At 37.3% G+C, this 15464-nt stretch overlaps 1 protein-coding gene across 1 annotated transcript in view; it reads left to right on the plus strand.

Moving 5' to 3' along the window:
• Positions 1-2436: 2436 nt before the first annotated feature.
• Positions 2437-15464, plus strand: part of Rop (Syntaxin-binding protein Rop) — a 92248-nt gene continuing 79220 nt past the window's right edge. Inside the window, exons 1-2 of the mRNA XM_071666934.1 lie at positions 2437-2548; positions 5445-5586. Coding sequence (XP_071523035.1) covers positions 5559-5586 — 28 coding nt within the window. The 5' untranslated portion in view covers positions 2437-2548; positions 5445-5558. The remainder of the gene's footprint in view (positions 2549-5444; positions 5587-15464) is intronic.

Consider the following 15464-nt stretch of genomic DNA (forward strand, 5'->3'; position numbering starts at 1 on the left):
TGAGGTTTAACATTAGAATTTAAAAGTATATTTTGGATAGACTGAAACAACTAAAACATGGCTACTTCTCCCTCTCACACACATTACGATCGCCAGGCCCACTCCTACCTACTTCATGCGTAATGTACCGTTAAAGGATATGGCTTCCTTTGCATAATATTTTGATGCTATAGCCTTTACATTCTACCAAACCTGATACAACCGAAACTGAGTAGGTTAAGGTAACAACTATTCTACAGCAGGTTAAGGTGACAATTTTCATGGTGTTTTATAACTCCCCCAGCATCGCAAAGCAACTATTCTACAGCTGTAATTTGTAGGTCCTCTCAACACTCCAAGCGGCTTAGGCCTACCACAAGTGCCTCCTACACACTCCAGGGATTCGGGTAAGACACATCCTGTGCTCCTTGAAGCCTAGCCGGGACCGGGATAGACACATCTTGTGCTCCGAGGAGCCTAGCTATCTTCAAGCTGCAGAATCCCCCAATAGTGGTGTCCTGAAGTCCGGTCATACTGGCCTAGTGGTGTCCTGAAATCCGGTCATACGGGCCTAGAGGTGTCCTGAAATCCGGTCATACGGGCCTAGTGGTGTCCTGAAGTCCGGTCATACGGGCTTAGTGGTGTCCTGAAGTACGGTCATACGGGCCGTGGTGTCCTGAAATCCGGTCATACGGGCCTAGTGGTGTCCTGAAATCTGGTCATACGGGCCAAGTGAAACGATTTAACTCACCCATAGAAGTAAACAGTCATGAGGAGCCGCCGCCAACACTGGTGTAAGAGCCAACTTTTGCCGCCATCGGCAGCAGCATAAATACGAGTCGAGTCACAGTCATTATATTATTGTTTAGAACTTTCCCAGACCACAATTATGGGATTAGATAAGAGAACTGATTATCACCGATTTATTACACAACTTGGCACAATTATTTCTCCGACGATGATTAAGAAGCTCTCTATGAATGAGTCTGGTTTTGTTTGATGTGATGGTGATCTTGCTGCTGCTCTTGACAACAAAAGGAGTTCCCATTTTGAGTGCTAATTTTTTCTCGGATTTTTGACTGTAGTGGAGACAAGAAAGGTAAATATGATTCTAAACTATGATAAGTATCAAAATTAGTTCAATTTCTCAACAAGAAAAATGACGATTAGGTGCAAATTTCGACTGCATGATACTTTTGTTGCTATGACTGACCCTCGGTTAGTGAGGAGGCCGAGTGTACATTTGCTTGTCATATAAACATTATCCATATTGTATTTGTCGCTTTTCATCACAAGCCTCGTATATATCTTTTTTTTGCAAAATTTCTTCAGTTTCCTATTACATCATCCTAATTGGTTCCAAATCACATGAATAGCGTTTTATTTTCTCCTGCGTCGTGCACATTTTTTATTCTCTTTGTATATATTTTCTCCATTTTTATGCCATTTTAGATAGATAGATAGAGATAGAGAGAGAGAGAGAGAGAGAGAGAGAGAGAGAGAGAGAGAGAGAGAGAGAGAGAGAGAGAGAAATTCTATAATACGAATGCTATCCTTAAAATCGTGACCAATTTCACGCAAGTCTTGCCCATTTCTTTGCTTCATTACATTTTCCTCCGTATCCTCACATTGCATTCGGTTTCCTTTTCATGATGCACCCATTTATTTCCCTTAATATATTTTCGATGTCGCAATGGTATTTCCTTTAGTTCCCATTTTCCCCCTCATTATTCCAATTTCCTTTTGCAATTAGTATAGCTCGCATCCCCTCCCATTTTCCTCATTATTCCAATTTCCTAAAACATTTAGTATAGTCACATCCCTTCCCATTTTCCTCCATTATTCCAATTTCCTATTGCAAGTAGTATAGTTCGCATCTCCTCCCATCTTCCTCCTCATTATTCCAATTTCCTCTAGCATTTAGTATAGCCTAGTTGCTATAAACGTTTTACTTCAATTCATTGGTTTCTGATTGAGAGTATTTATGTCTACAAAGAAATTATATATGTTTCAGATGATATTACGCCATCATCAATGAAATTGGGCCAACCCTTCCACTTCCAGAAACCGCCATGGTCTCAGCTTTGATGAAAAGATAATGAATGATTTCACGTTAAATGTTAAGAAATGGCAGCTTCTTTACTAGTGTTATGCCTTTAAATCTTATACGTTGTCTTACTGTATGAAGATGTCAAATGGTGAGGAATATATATATCGTCAGAAATGCAATAACCGCAGCCAATCAACGCTGGGGAACAGCATTGGCGCGAACGGATCGTGATGTGGGTGGAAGGAAACAGTATTACCAAACTACGAGAGACGTAAAATAGTTTTACATAGTCTTCTTTCTATCAAGGCAAAAATCCTTTCTCGTAAGTAATTAAGAAACATTAATTCTTATTAGTTTTGATATGAATAACACATTCATTTATAACAGCAATCAGTTTTTATTGACAGGATCTAAAACGATGGCTTCGCTAGGATGTGGTAACATTTGGCACTGATGTTTCTGGTCATCGGTGGAGCAGCAAGTCTGTCGGCAGTCACTAGCGCGACGCCCTAGAGAAAGGTAATAACGAACCTTTTTGTGTTGAGTCTGTCTTTCCCCTGACGCTCTCGTTGCGGTTTTACCCCTCTCTGCTGATTATACGTAATGCGCAGTTCGCTAAAGTGATGGTGATAGTGTTAGGCTCCATTGATTGTAACAATACAAGAATATATATATATTGCGCTTCGCGCGTAGCCTTGTATATTTTCAGTTAAGTTTTCGGGACCTCTTATGGATTAACCCATCGCAAGAAAGGGTCTAAATTTTGTAAGTAGTGAAAGACATTTAAATAGTGAAAGTGTTTTGTGTTGTATTGCTGGTTGTACTTGAACGAATATATTCCGGATGGAACCTTGAAAGCGCCATCTGTCTCTAGTCGCTGCCATGAACTTTTTTTTATAATGGTAGATGCTCTGCATTATGTAGCAGGTGTCTGTCTGTTTAGTATCAGAGTAGTTCTTGGAAGGGAGGAGTACTTGAAGACGTCAGCGCCCCCCGTCGTTCCTCTCGAGTGATCTTTAAGACGTGTACCTTTAAAGTTAATTGCTTGTAGATTAGAAACCTTAATCCTAATGAAGATGCACGCGCGGGCTCTTTCCATATATTCATTGCGTTTATAATTCTTCCATAATGCTTAGTGAATATCTAAGTGTAAACTTGAGTTTGAGGCCAGAAGCTGAGCGGCATCCTTTCCTAGTGTGTACAATGTACGGCTGGGAGCCGAGGGCGGTGAGTCAGCCCTGCCTCCCCCCAACCCCACTTGCCGTTATGGTCCGGGGGGCGTCGCGGGAGGGGGGGAAAAGAACATTGTTCTCGCGTTGGTATTCCTTCTGTTCTATTGTACCGATTGTACAATGGAAATCCAATTCAAGAGCGGGAAAGCTTTGTAAAGATCCACTTTATTTTTTTCCCCCGCCCACTCCTTTGGTATTATGGTTGCTAGGTAGTAAGTAACCTTGTGAGTGGGTGCTAGGTTCCATGAGTCGCCTTTAGCTTCCATGGCGCAACTGAGCGAAGAGACGATCCACCATGACATGATTTTTCCATGTACGTTACTCACTGAAAGATGCTTTGACTCAATTACTTAGGCATGATTTATTTAAGTACTCTCTAACCATCATGTAAAGTAAACTGTACTTTAAGTTTCGACGACATAAGTACCTTAAATTGTATATAATAGATTAATCACGACCTTCCAAATATATCAACAGTAAAAACGAACTGGATGAATGACATCTTCAGAAATATAAATCACCGATGAAATGTGATTCATTAACACCGTCAGACGATGGCTGAGGGAGGCAGGCCCCTCGACTCCATCTCACAAGCCATTGACCAAAATTAATTAAGTCCTTTTCAGGGACGCTGGACTGACTCTATTTTCAGTTGTGGCGTGATTCCCTTCAATTATCTGGTCCTTTTCACTCCTACTGGAGTGTGGTGAAGAGGGACAGTATACATGCCTCCGTCAGAATCTTTGGCAAAGTTCTGCTTCTCTCGGCTCTCCCCCGTACTACGTCATAGCCTGTAAATCTTTATTTTTTTGCCAAAATTATTGGCCTTTAGCTGTATTTGAACTTGAATAGAACTACATTAAATCTGTGGTAAAGCTCCGACGACATGACTTTTCAAATTTGTAGGCAGGGAAAGCTTTACCGATGTGTTTCCATATTAGGTTATCTTTTGAGCCACACCCCAATCTATCTGATGTCTATCTGCAGATCTATCGACACTGAGGAGCCTTTATTATGTAACTTAAGATATTCTTTGTAAATTAACACGATATGGATTTTCTTGTCTGACCGCGCATATTGTCGTTACGCATTAGATCGTTAACTGGCAAGCTGTAGACTGTTTTCAAGCTCATGGACGGTGATTGACCCAGAAAATATTTGTAAACTATCCAAGCTTTTGCATCTTGTTAAGCTTAATTGTCGACCTACATCGTAACTCATTATTTACGTTCTGTCAGCTGTTCACGCAAGTGAAGCCGACTTTCCTGGGTCTTTATTCCTTGTACTTAATGCAGGATTTAAGACGCAAGTGGAGTAGATTAAAAGATGGTCACTGAATATTGAAGATTGTAGATAGTCTCATGATCTTATTGTTTTGCAAGTCTTTATTCATCTGTGTTGTAATGTAGGGCTGGAAGTAAGTAAAAATGCTCCAGTTTAATAGTTTACAGTTAGCAACCAGAAATTGCTTAGTGTCCTTGTATATATATATATATATATATATATATATATATATATATATATATATATATATATATATATATATATCCTTTGGAAATGGATCTGCCATAGATACTAGACAAGTGAAGCAGAGATGTATTTTCAAGCATAATTTTTTTTTTTTTTTCAATCTGGCACTCTGGACAAGGTTCATTTTTTGTCTGCCTACGTTTGGTATAAGCTACCCTCCCCTTCCCCTTGGAATTATCTGGATCCACTGTTGACACCCCCTCCCCATGCCCTTTAAAGATCTGGCGTTGAAAATAAACGGCTGCCGTCTACTGAGCATTATTTTTTTTCTTTTTCCAAGAAGGGAATAATACCCGCCTAACCTTCTCTGATGCGCTCAGTTCAACAAAGAACAAAGCAGACTGTAGTCCATCCTACTAAAATAGGGAATTTGGCATATTCTGGAAAAGTTGGTGTTGGAATTAATTTGCTCATGGATATTTCGAATATCCCGAAATACAGCAGATAATAATGCAGCATCTTAGTCACTCCAGCAATACACACAAACATCATTTTTGTTAGGGTTGGGAGATGGGGGGGCGGAGCCTCTTGTGTTCATGCAACTTCCCTTAGCCATTTTCATGTATGACTTATTAGAAATTCTAGGGTTTAGTTAGACTTTCTGTCTATGTGTTAAAAGACAGACCTTGGTTTTTTTTTTCAATTCTATAAAGGCAGAGGCGCTGAAGGGGATTGACCTGACTCTGACATTCAAACGTGGCGCCATCACGTATCGATTGGACACCATCTAGTGGCAGACACAACAACTTACTGACACAGCTGTCAAAATGGCTCTCAAGGAATTAGTCGGAAAAAGTAAGTATTTATGAATGATTTTTCCCTGTTATCCCTACGGATTGTGTGCTTGAAGGTCTGAGGTATCCAGAGGTAGTAGATATAGTGGATTTGATGGAAGTGAGAGGCGTGTAGAGAGGAGAAATGTAGAGGGCGGATGTGGGAGGGTATCGAGCGTCGTCTGCTGGCCTGGAACTGTTTTGTATATAGTCGCCAGTTCTACCCTATAGCACTGCGACATTATGCAGAAAGCCAGCCACAGGGTTTTCAGATGCACGGGATTCTCCCAGAACTGTTTATTTCCCTGCGGGAAATACGTTTTGGTTATTTTATGAGAATGGCCAAGTATAGGGGGTGATAAACATTGACTTTTTGACAGTAACTGTCATGTGATGGTGACTCGTATACAGTGAATGCAAACCCTTTTGTATATCTATATCAGGCTGCTAACAGGGCAGTTTTTACTTCTACGAATAAGCTAACACTCAGCAGTATTATTTTTTCGTAATTTTGTTGAATCTTAACTGTTAGTAGGGTCTCCCCGTGGTGACCTATATCTTAGCCATTGAGTTTGAAATGGGTGTTATATGATTAAAATGAAGTGTGATTTCCCATGTGCTTACGTAGCCGAGGTGTATTAGGAAATTATGTGGTTGGGGTTGATTTTTAGTTAAATATATATGTAATGAATCTCATGAATAACCCAGAAGCCCAAAATAAGATTGTACCTAGATAAATCCTAGGTTAAAAAAGTGATCTAGATAAATCCAAGCTTAAAAAAGTAATCTTTGGAGGCTCTGTTAAAGTACACCTCATGATGGTTGATAAGTAAGGCTTGTTGAAGTATGAATGACTCATGAGGTAAATAGTAATTGCTTATTTTCATGGCTACTTGGCTAGGCAAGTAAACTTTAGTGGTATGATTACATGTATTCTTTAGCTGGGGTTGAGTTTCTGGAAGCATTTATATATCAAAAAAAAAGAAGTAACTTGCTTTTTTAGTTAGTTGCTTAGAAAGATTTTATTCAGTGTAGATATAAGCTCATATGCAAATACTGTTATATATATATATATATATATATATATATATATATATATATATATATATATATATATAGAAGAGAGATATAGCCCCCCTTTTTTATAACTCGTTTCGATATGTTCTCTCAGGTGAGGTATTATGTTTTACCTTTATTGTATATAACAAAGGAAACCACAGCCATACCTGGTATTATGCTAGTTTATCTACACATCAGAACCAGTTTTATACTCTTATCTCAAGTAGTTTTGTTTTCCAAAGGTAATAAGTGGTTAGAGAATAGAATAAAAGTCGAGCATGACTTGGATTTTTTTTTCATTCTGCAATTCTATGTTGGTGTGAGTTATAAATATAAGTGAAAATATGGGGTTAGTTTGCATAAACAAACCCATGAAGGTGCTTTGCCCAAACTGCTGACGAAATCAACAAACAGATGACAAACCAAATAGCTTTTTGCAGCAGTTCTCAACCTCCCAAAAGGTGCCATTCCTGGTGGTTTCCAGTGGCAGACTAACTTATTGTCTTTACTGTATATTGCTACAAATATTGGATGCCTGGCAAGGTTAGGTGAGATTTTCAAAGGATTTGATAATTTTTGCAAGAGTTTAACTTACTAAGACGTACCACCTTTCAAAAGACAGGTTTTTCACTTTCTCAAAAATTCTTGAGTATGTTCTGGTGTCTCTTTCCATTTCATAATTTTCTCTGTATTTCAATTAAGGCCTGTCCTTGATGTGGACTTTTTTCTGTGACTGGAACATTCAACATTAAAAAAAAGAAGAAAGTAACCATACATTTTGTTAGATGTTTATAACCCTCACTACTATTACATTACTTGACATGGGAGAATGATTTATTGTGCTCCAAATTATACGCCTCAGGATATATTTTGTTCTACGAACATAACTTTTGCTGGGCACAGTTACTTACTGGCCATAGCATAGTAAGACTGATGTACGTCTGATCGAGTTTTGGTAGTAAGGTAATCTTTGGTTAGAATGTCATACTCTCATTTTCTGAACTTAACTTGATTTAGGTTTTTGTAGGTTTGAATTTACTAAATTTAGGGTAATGAGTAAGCTGATTTCCAGCATATAGTACCTTTTATGTTTTCAAGATGCTTATTGATTTTCACTTGAAAGTTTGACAGTCCAGTGAAAGTCATCAGAGGAGAGCTCTTACCTGTGATTTTGTTTGTCGTAACTGTTTAGGGTGATTTATGGGTTGTTTTCATTTTTTCAAGTCTATTGGTACAGTTCTGGTTATTGTTTCCCTTGATTTCATTGTTTTTTCTTTTAATCAGTGTAGGAGAGTTTTGTTATTATCATTATTTGTTGTGAGGTGCTGTTAAAGCATAGAATTTTTTTATAAAGATTTTACCAGAAGAAACTACCAATAGTGAAAGTGCTGCCTTAAATGCATGCAAACTTTTTGTTGTATGAGACACATCACAAGATGGCTTATTGGTGTCCAGTCTTTTATTCATTAATGACTTACCGTCCATCGTTCATTTCTGGGGTACGTTAAGATAAGCCATGGGCAGGGGACTAGGGGTATAGCCCCCAGTTGAGGGGACACATGAAGTTGATTGGTTTGTGATTGTTGTAATCCACCACTTTCCTGCACTTCTGTCTGGTCATGGATAAGAGGTCTCCCAGGATGACTTCTGCAAGACTTAATCAAATTTCAAAGATAAGATTGAAATTTGTCATTTTGCACATGAGGATACTTTATAAGACTTTTGATGATTGCAACCACTTTTCTCCTCTAGAAAAGTTAATTAATCCAGCAGTAGAGTGGCACAAAGAAAGTAATCAAATACCGCTCTAATAGTAAAATGTAATTAGTCTTTGAGACAAATGCCCTTGAATCACAACCCCTATGAATCTTGTATTTCTTCACATCTTGTCTCTGTGATGGCTGATTTGTATGTATGTAGTCCTCTCCATTAGGTACTGTTACCATTAGTGACTGGTAACCCCTATGCAAGCACTGTAGTTTGATGAAGTAAAATACCCAATAAAGAATGAGCTTGTCATTCATTGTCTTGGATGCATCTGATAGTAATTGTGGAATGTGAGTCAGCAATGATTGATGCTCATCTTTGGAACATTACACCTATAACACTATACAATATTGATCTGTATCTGCTTTTACTCTCCAGTAGATCCAACTTGTATTTTCTCTTTTGGGTCAGGCATGATGTATGATAAGTTGGTGACAGTATTAGGTCTAGATCATGTGATTTTATACTCTCATCATTTGATAGAAAGTTTTTCCTTTTTCTCGTTTCATGTACTTTATAAAACCTACCGAGTATCATCCAAGCACTTGCTTGAAATGAAATCCTTAGGTTTGGGTATATTTCTTATGGTAATCATAAAATAGCAATATTTTGTGAGCGATTTGGAACTTTTTTACGTGTCCACTAGTTCTAATGTAGAAAAATACTTCAATGACTTTACTGTGCAACAAATTTTTTCAGCTATCCTTGACCACTTATCTGCGCTAAAGCAATATCCACTTTCTTGATCTCATTCAAACCAAGGTGCACCCTCAGGGCTGCTCAGGGAGCTTCTTGAAGGTGTGGTATTCTTAGAAGAGTTTCAAGAATGAAATTATAATGTATGACAAGCACTGCATTTGCATGTCATTTGGCCATCTCTCAGATGCCAACAGGACATGTAACTGAAAATTGATGATGTAGAGGATAGGCCCAGTTGGTCATTTATTAAAACTGGCCATTTATTGTCTCTGTTTGATAAGATGAAGGAAAAGTTTTAAAAGGGCCCTTAATCTAAGTGGAAAGGGAAGATGCATAACATTACCACACACACATACATGCATATTGATGCTACACTGGCTTTGTGTTTAGATCGCAAGAAAAGCATGTTATGCTTAGTCCAAGGTATAAGAATAGTACTCAGTTCCTTATTCTTACAATGGGAATAGAATTTACAATGAACATAGACTTATGCATCTTGGACAGACTTTTCTTATCTTTTGTCACTTGTTTTATGTTTTCTGAAATTGTTTGCTAGGTTTAATCATTCAGTTGTTTAAGGAATGAACATAATTTCCGAATCTTACCAAGTCTCATAGTAATTTAGAACTACAGGTTAGAGAAGGATCACTTTATTGGTATGATATTGTTGATATTGATTACTGATATTGTTCCAGAGAACAAATGAGAAGGAAATAAAAACATAGGGAAGTCTTCTTCATGTTTCAGGTGCCTATAGAGGGTATGTTAGGATTTATTCATATAATGTTACTGGAGGTAGAGAGTTATTATCTTTGTTTGTGTCAGCATTATTAGAGGGACTTCAGTTCGTGTGTTGTAGATGTAGTTTGAGGTGTTGATGCAAAGTTCCCATACATTTTCCGAAGTCCAGCAGTGTTTTCCTTTTTGTAGTGAAAGCATATAGAATTAAGAATGTAAAAGAAATTTGGAAGAGCAATAATTTGAAGTAAAGCCTGGTCTACGTTATATTGATGACAGGAGAAGGTTATTTTAAAAGGGCTAGATATACATATATTTTGGTCTGAACAAAAAACTGAGAAATCACTCATACACTATAGAATATGGTATTAATACAAAGTTACCCAGTACCTGTTCTGATTTTTACCTTGATATTTTATATTGTAGTAAATGATTGCTCTTGTTTAGCTACATGACATTAGTTCATTCCCGTGGTTTATATCCTTGAGACATATTGCTTTATGATTTAAGATAGAGCAAAACAATGAATATTACATAGGCCTCCATAGGACTTTGCTCGTTCATATTTGTTTCAGTTACAATGAATTTTTTTGTTGGAAAATGTTCCCCTTAAGGTGTTAGAAAATGTTCACCTTAAATTGTTGGAAAATGTTCACAGTAAAGTATTTCATTTCGTGAAATCTTATTTCTACCACTTTCTCTTTGTTAGCAGATGAGATTTGGAACATAATGTTCACGATTTTGTGAAACTAGTCTGCAAAATGTGAATTGAAGTTTCCCAATAATTACTAAATGCAAAGTGGACCTCATTATTTCTGGTAGATAAGATAACATAGTGTGCTTATTAGAGATTTGGGTGGCCATTGTGACTTTGATTGGTAAGTGGACTTTGTCATGCTTGTATTGGTGCATGTTTTACTGTACCTAATGTACTACTTTATAATTATCTGTATTTTAGTAGTCCTATCAATACGCCCTGTACTTATCCTTTTTCATTTGATCCTCTCCATCCCCTTTATTAGATGCCTCAGCCTTAATTCTGATATTGTAGGAAATATGTGTTTATCACTTTCAGTGCATCTGCATTCTGCATTGGATATGACTCACCATGGTTTGGGCATATATTTTCTGAATTCTCAGGGCTTAGAATATTTGTGTAGACTCCGTTAAACCCTAAAATTGAAGTAAAATCTTGTATGTCTTAGGACATTGCAGATAGTGTGTTTATTCAGGTTTGTTTCTTTGTTTATATTTGAAGGGCATTGGATAAGAGCAAGAAGTTAAAAAGCTGAAAAATTTACATGGAATCTTATGTGACAGCACGATGTATAGTTGAGTTAAAGAAGTTAAGTTGCATATTTTTGAGCTACTCTGGGATTACAGGGTTGGTAATGCTGATGTAGAGTGAAGAAATGGAAGATTTTGTGTGAATTAAAGTTTGATGGTTGAGCAATTATAAGTAAAATTGAAGCTGTATTGTAGGTATGATCGAGATATTTGTGGGTTTGTGAGTCATTGTTATGTGGTTTGGAATATTAGGATAATGAGAAAATTCGGGAGAGAATATGCAGTTACTGAGGAATGGTTGCCTTATACTTCAACGTCACTATTTAGATGAAAGTTTGTTTTTAGTGCCAGACATATTGATAGTTTACCAGATGTAGAATGCTTTGCTTTTGCACATTACCAGATTTTAGAATAAGCTGAATATAGAAAGTGCTTTCAGTTTTTGGTGCTCATTTTTTGCATTTTTAGAATGAATGTTGTTGAATAGATCTTTGCATTTTATGGTCATTTTCACAATTGGAATGGCTGTTGGATATAGATTGCTAACGTGATTGTGCTTCTCCTTTACAACCTTGTTGGAGGGACATGGATGGATGCTTTAATGTTTAAGAATTTATTGTACTTTTGTTTAGTAAATTTCATTGGACACTGAATCTATGTAATGTTTTATATCATCCTTTCATATATGAAAATACATGAATCAATTTTGGAGGGCTATAATGTGTGAAACATAATAATTTTGGGTTAAGTGGTTTAGGCATGTAGAAAGAATGCAAGATGGGTAGATTACAAGAAGAATGTGTAATAGTATGATTAGAGAGGTTGGTGATAGAGGAAGACTATCTGTAATATGGGAAAATATAGTGGAAGAGGACTGGATGGAGAGAAATGGTGAAAAAATGCATAGAAGGTTGTATGTGAAGGAGGCATCTAAGGAAAAGGATAAGTGGAGACTTCTTTCCCCAGACCACACCTTTGATATGAGTTTTCAAAGGGAATGGGCATCAGAAATATGGATAGATAGATAGATAGATTGAAAATACTTGGGGGAAGTGACCCCACTAACCTTTATTACTGTACTGATGATACGGAAAGGTCAAAGTATGGTACATTTCTGCATGTCATCTGTTTAAAGGTCATAGCTGGAATAAATTGTTATATGAATTGTATCCTTTTTGGAATCATAATTTTGATAATTTGTTCTGTATTTCATGTTGTATGGAATGATGAGAAGTAGGTAGTTGTTTTATTAGGTTGAAAAAAGTTTTTTTCTTTGCTAAGTTATTACAAAGGATTCAGTTGACAAAAATTTTGAAATTGTTACAGAAGGACTTTAAAGCTAGATAAGTTATGACTGAACCAAGAGTATGCATGATACTGAACTCAAATTTTCGTTCAATCTTGTTCACTAGATCAGTTTTAGATTAAGTTTGGTAAATGGAAATAATCAAAACAGCAAGGGGGTTTTATATTATTCATAAACCCTATAACCAATTTCTGTGAAAGAGTGCTGGGGTTACCTAGGACTTTTCTAAAAGCTCCTGCTGACCAAAGTTGAACTACTCGTATTAGAAAGGAAATGTAAGCTCCTTTGGAGTGAGAAGTTCTTCAGTGAGACGGTACTTGCAATGATACAGCCTCACCAAGGGTGACTTTTCAGTTGCGTGGTAACTTAGAGCAAGCAGAGTCCAGTAACTTGAAAGGGATGTGCATGTTTGTGTAAATGAGTTTGAGGCATTTTTGGGGGATGCCTCTCTTTTTAAAAGTTTGCATGATCTTTTACTGTGGTGGGTATTTCTTTAGTTTTGTTGTATTTCAGTTTTCTTCATATTTTTATGCCTCTTATATTGTTGCAGCTAATTTCATAAGTATAGTTATGTCAGAACACTTACATTATTTTTTTAAATTACATTCAGTATTACATTTGGATTTTGTAATTTATTATTCATTTTTGCTGAAGATACAGTTTTTAAAGCAGTTACCGTTTCTTAAATGCAACAGAGTCTGAGAATACATGAATGTAGTGTCAAAAGAATTTTTTCCTTAGAACTGCATTCCTTTCATAATCTCACTTAACATTTGCAATGTATTCAGTATATTTTCATAGTCCAAAGAGTTTTCAGTGTCACTGCTTCTTATCATCTAAATCTTATAATTCCCCTAATATGATTTTTAAGTAGGGTAGTCTGACCAGTGTTGCTGAACTGTTCCTGAGTAATCCATTTACCAGAGCATCATGCACTCTGTGTACTTTATATTATTCACAACTAGATCATTTAACATGAAAATCCAAAATAAAGACAGTTATGGTACCTAATAGAAGTAGCATATTTTAATGAAATGGTTTCAGGGGAAAAAAGAGCTTTTCATGTTTAGAGGAGTAGCACACAGTGTCATGATATCTAACCAAGTTACAGAATGAACATATATTTTTGGCTGAGTGGTATGCATTTGTGTTACTGGATGGTACAGACTGTTTGGATTGAGAATAAGGAGTTTAGAGAGCAGTAGTGTTGGTATTTAAATGCTGAGATTATGTCTTTGTTTTGTAGATGGCATGAAATACTCTATTGCAGAGGTGAATTCATGTTGGAAAGTGCTTTTAAGAAGGAGGATTATTGATTTTCGTGAGATACAGATGCTGTGAACTATCCTAGATATTAATATGAATTCTGTTGATATAAGTAACAATATTTGTGAAGGTATAAGCACCAACCTTTGGTAGGCTCACTGGCCTGTCAGTGAGGGCCATGTTCCCAAAAATGGACCCAGTTAGGTTGATTTGACCCAAGTGACAAGCTAGGCCTGTCAGCTGTGGTGCCTTATGCCAGCTAAGGTTGGTACCAATTTATAGTGTCAAAAAAAAAAAAATATAGTTTCCCCTCCCCCCCAACACACACACACACCACCATATATTTTCAAAGGCGATACACAGCTAAAGTTTATTGTGGGTACAAGCATATGATGCTCTTAGGGTGAAATCATCTTATATCCGGTTGCTAAGACTGCTGTTTCTAACAGTTTGAGCACCAGCATCCTGCCTAAAGCTATCTTTCGGGAATTTTTTTCTTTCTTTACTCCTCCTGGCTGCCATGTCTTTTTGGGAATTTTGTGTCTGGGTGCTGTATTTCTGCTGTCTTTGCTGTAAGAGGGTTGCCTCATATCTTTCAGAGGAGGAGAAAGCCTGAATTTCACCTGGAAAGAAAATTTTGATGCAACATGAGATTTTTAGGTGCTCTGGGCACTCAGAATGCATGATGAGGCAGGTGCTTGCCAGTTCTCATGGCCTACTTGACAGTGTCATCCCACCACTAGAACCTATTCCTGGTTGCCCAAGGAAGACTTCTAGATCTACAGATAACCTCATAAGAGAAGAAGTGTTAAAGCAACCCCACATTTCAGCTGCTGAACTTAAGAAAAGCCATCCAAAACTTCTAGGAGATGTCTTTCAAAGAACAAGTGGACATCGCCTGCCAATGGACCTTCACATTCCCCTTGTAGGGAAGAGTTGTACTTCAAAACTAAAAACACTACAAAGAATGGAGAGCAGTATATTGAGGTGCAGGAGGACCATCTGCACCCTTTTTATGAAGTTCATGGGTGTGATCACTTATGCTGGATAGTGCCCCCTGCCATAAGGCAAGAAAGATGATGAATTAGTTATCAGAGAAAAATATTCAACTGCTGGAGTGGCCTGGAAACTACCTCAGGCTTAACCCAATTGAGAACTACTGAAACTAGATGAAATTCAAGCAAGTTACTTCCTGCAATACCTCATCAGTACTTTGCCTCTTTCTTGAGATCAAGACCCTATGGACCCAAAACATAGACCAAGAATTCATCAGGAACTTACCCTGCTCCATGCCCAGATGTATGCAGATTGTAATTGAGGCTAAAGGAGAGATGACAGAGTACTAAAATGTAAATGTGACATCAACTTGAAAAATACATGGGGGGGGGATAAGATTTTTGTGGACTGTACATACCAACCAGGGGAAGGATAAATAGCTTGGTGAGCTGTGCACTGTCTGTTCATGCCTGAGATTGAACCCATCAAGGTCTTATGTCTTCTATATCAGTATTCAGATATGTGTACAGCATAAGGATAGAGAGAGAGAGAGAGAGAGAGAGAGAGAGAGAGAGAGAGAGAGAGAGAGAGAGAGAGAGAGAGCTGTTCTTACATTTGAGTTAGTGGTGTGCCAAAGAGTAATCGTGGTAAGCAAACCAAATAAGAGTGGTCTCGCATTTGCACTCTAAACACTAAATTTGTAGGTTCTCAACTTATGATATAATTGATCTTAATAAAGTAAGTAATGTGAGCAACATGAGCAGCTAATAAAAAGATAAGTG

The sequence above is a fragment of the Panulirus ornatus genome, chromosome 11 (assembly GCF_036320965.1).
Source record: "Panulirus ornatus isolate Po-2019 chromosome 11, ASM3632096v1, whole genome shotgun sequence".
NCBI lineage: Eukaryota > Metazoa > Arthropoda > Malacostraca > Decapoda > Palinuridae > Panulirus > Panulirus ornatus.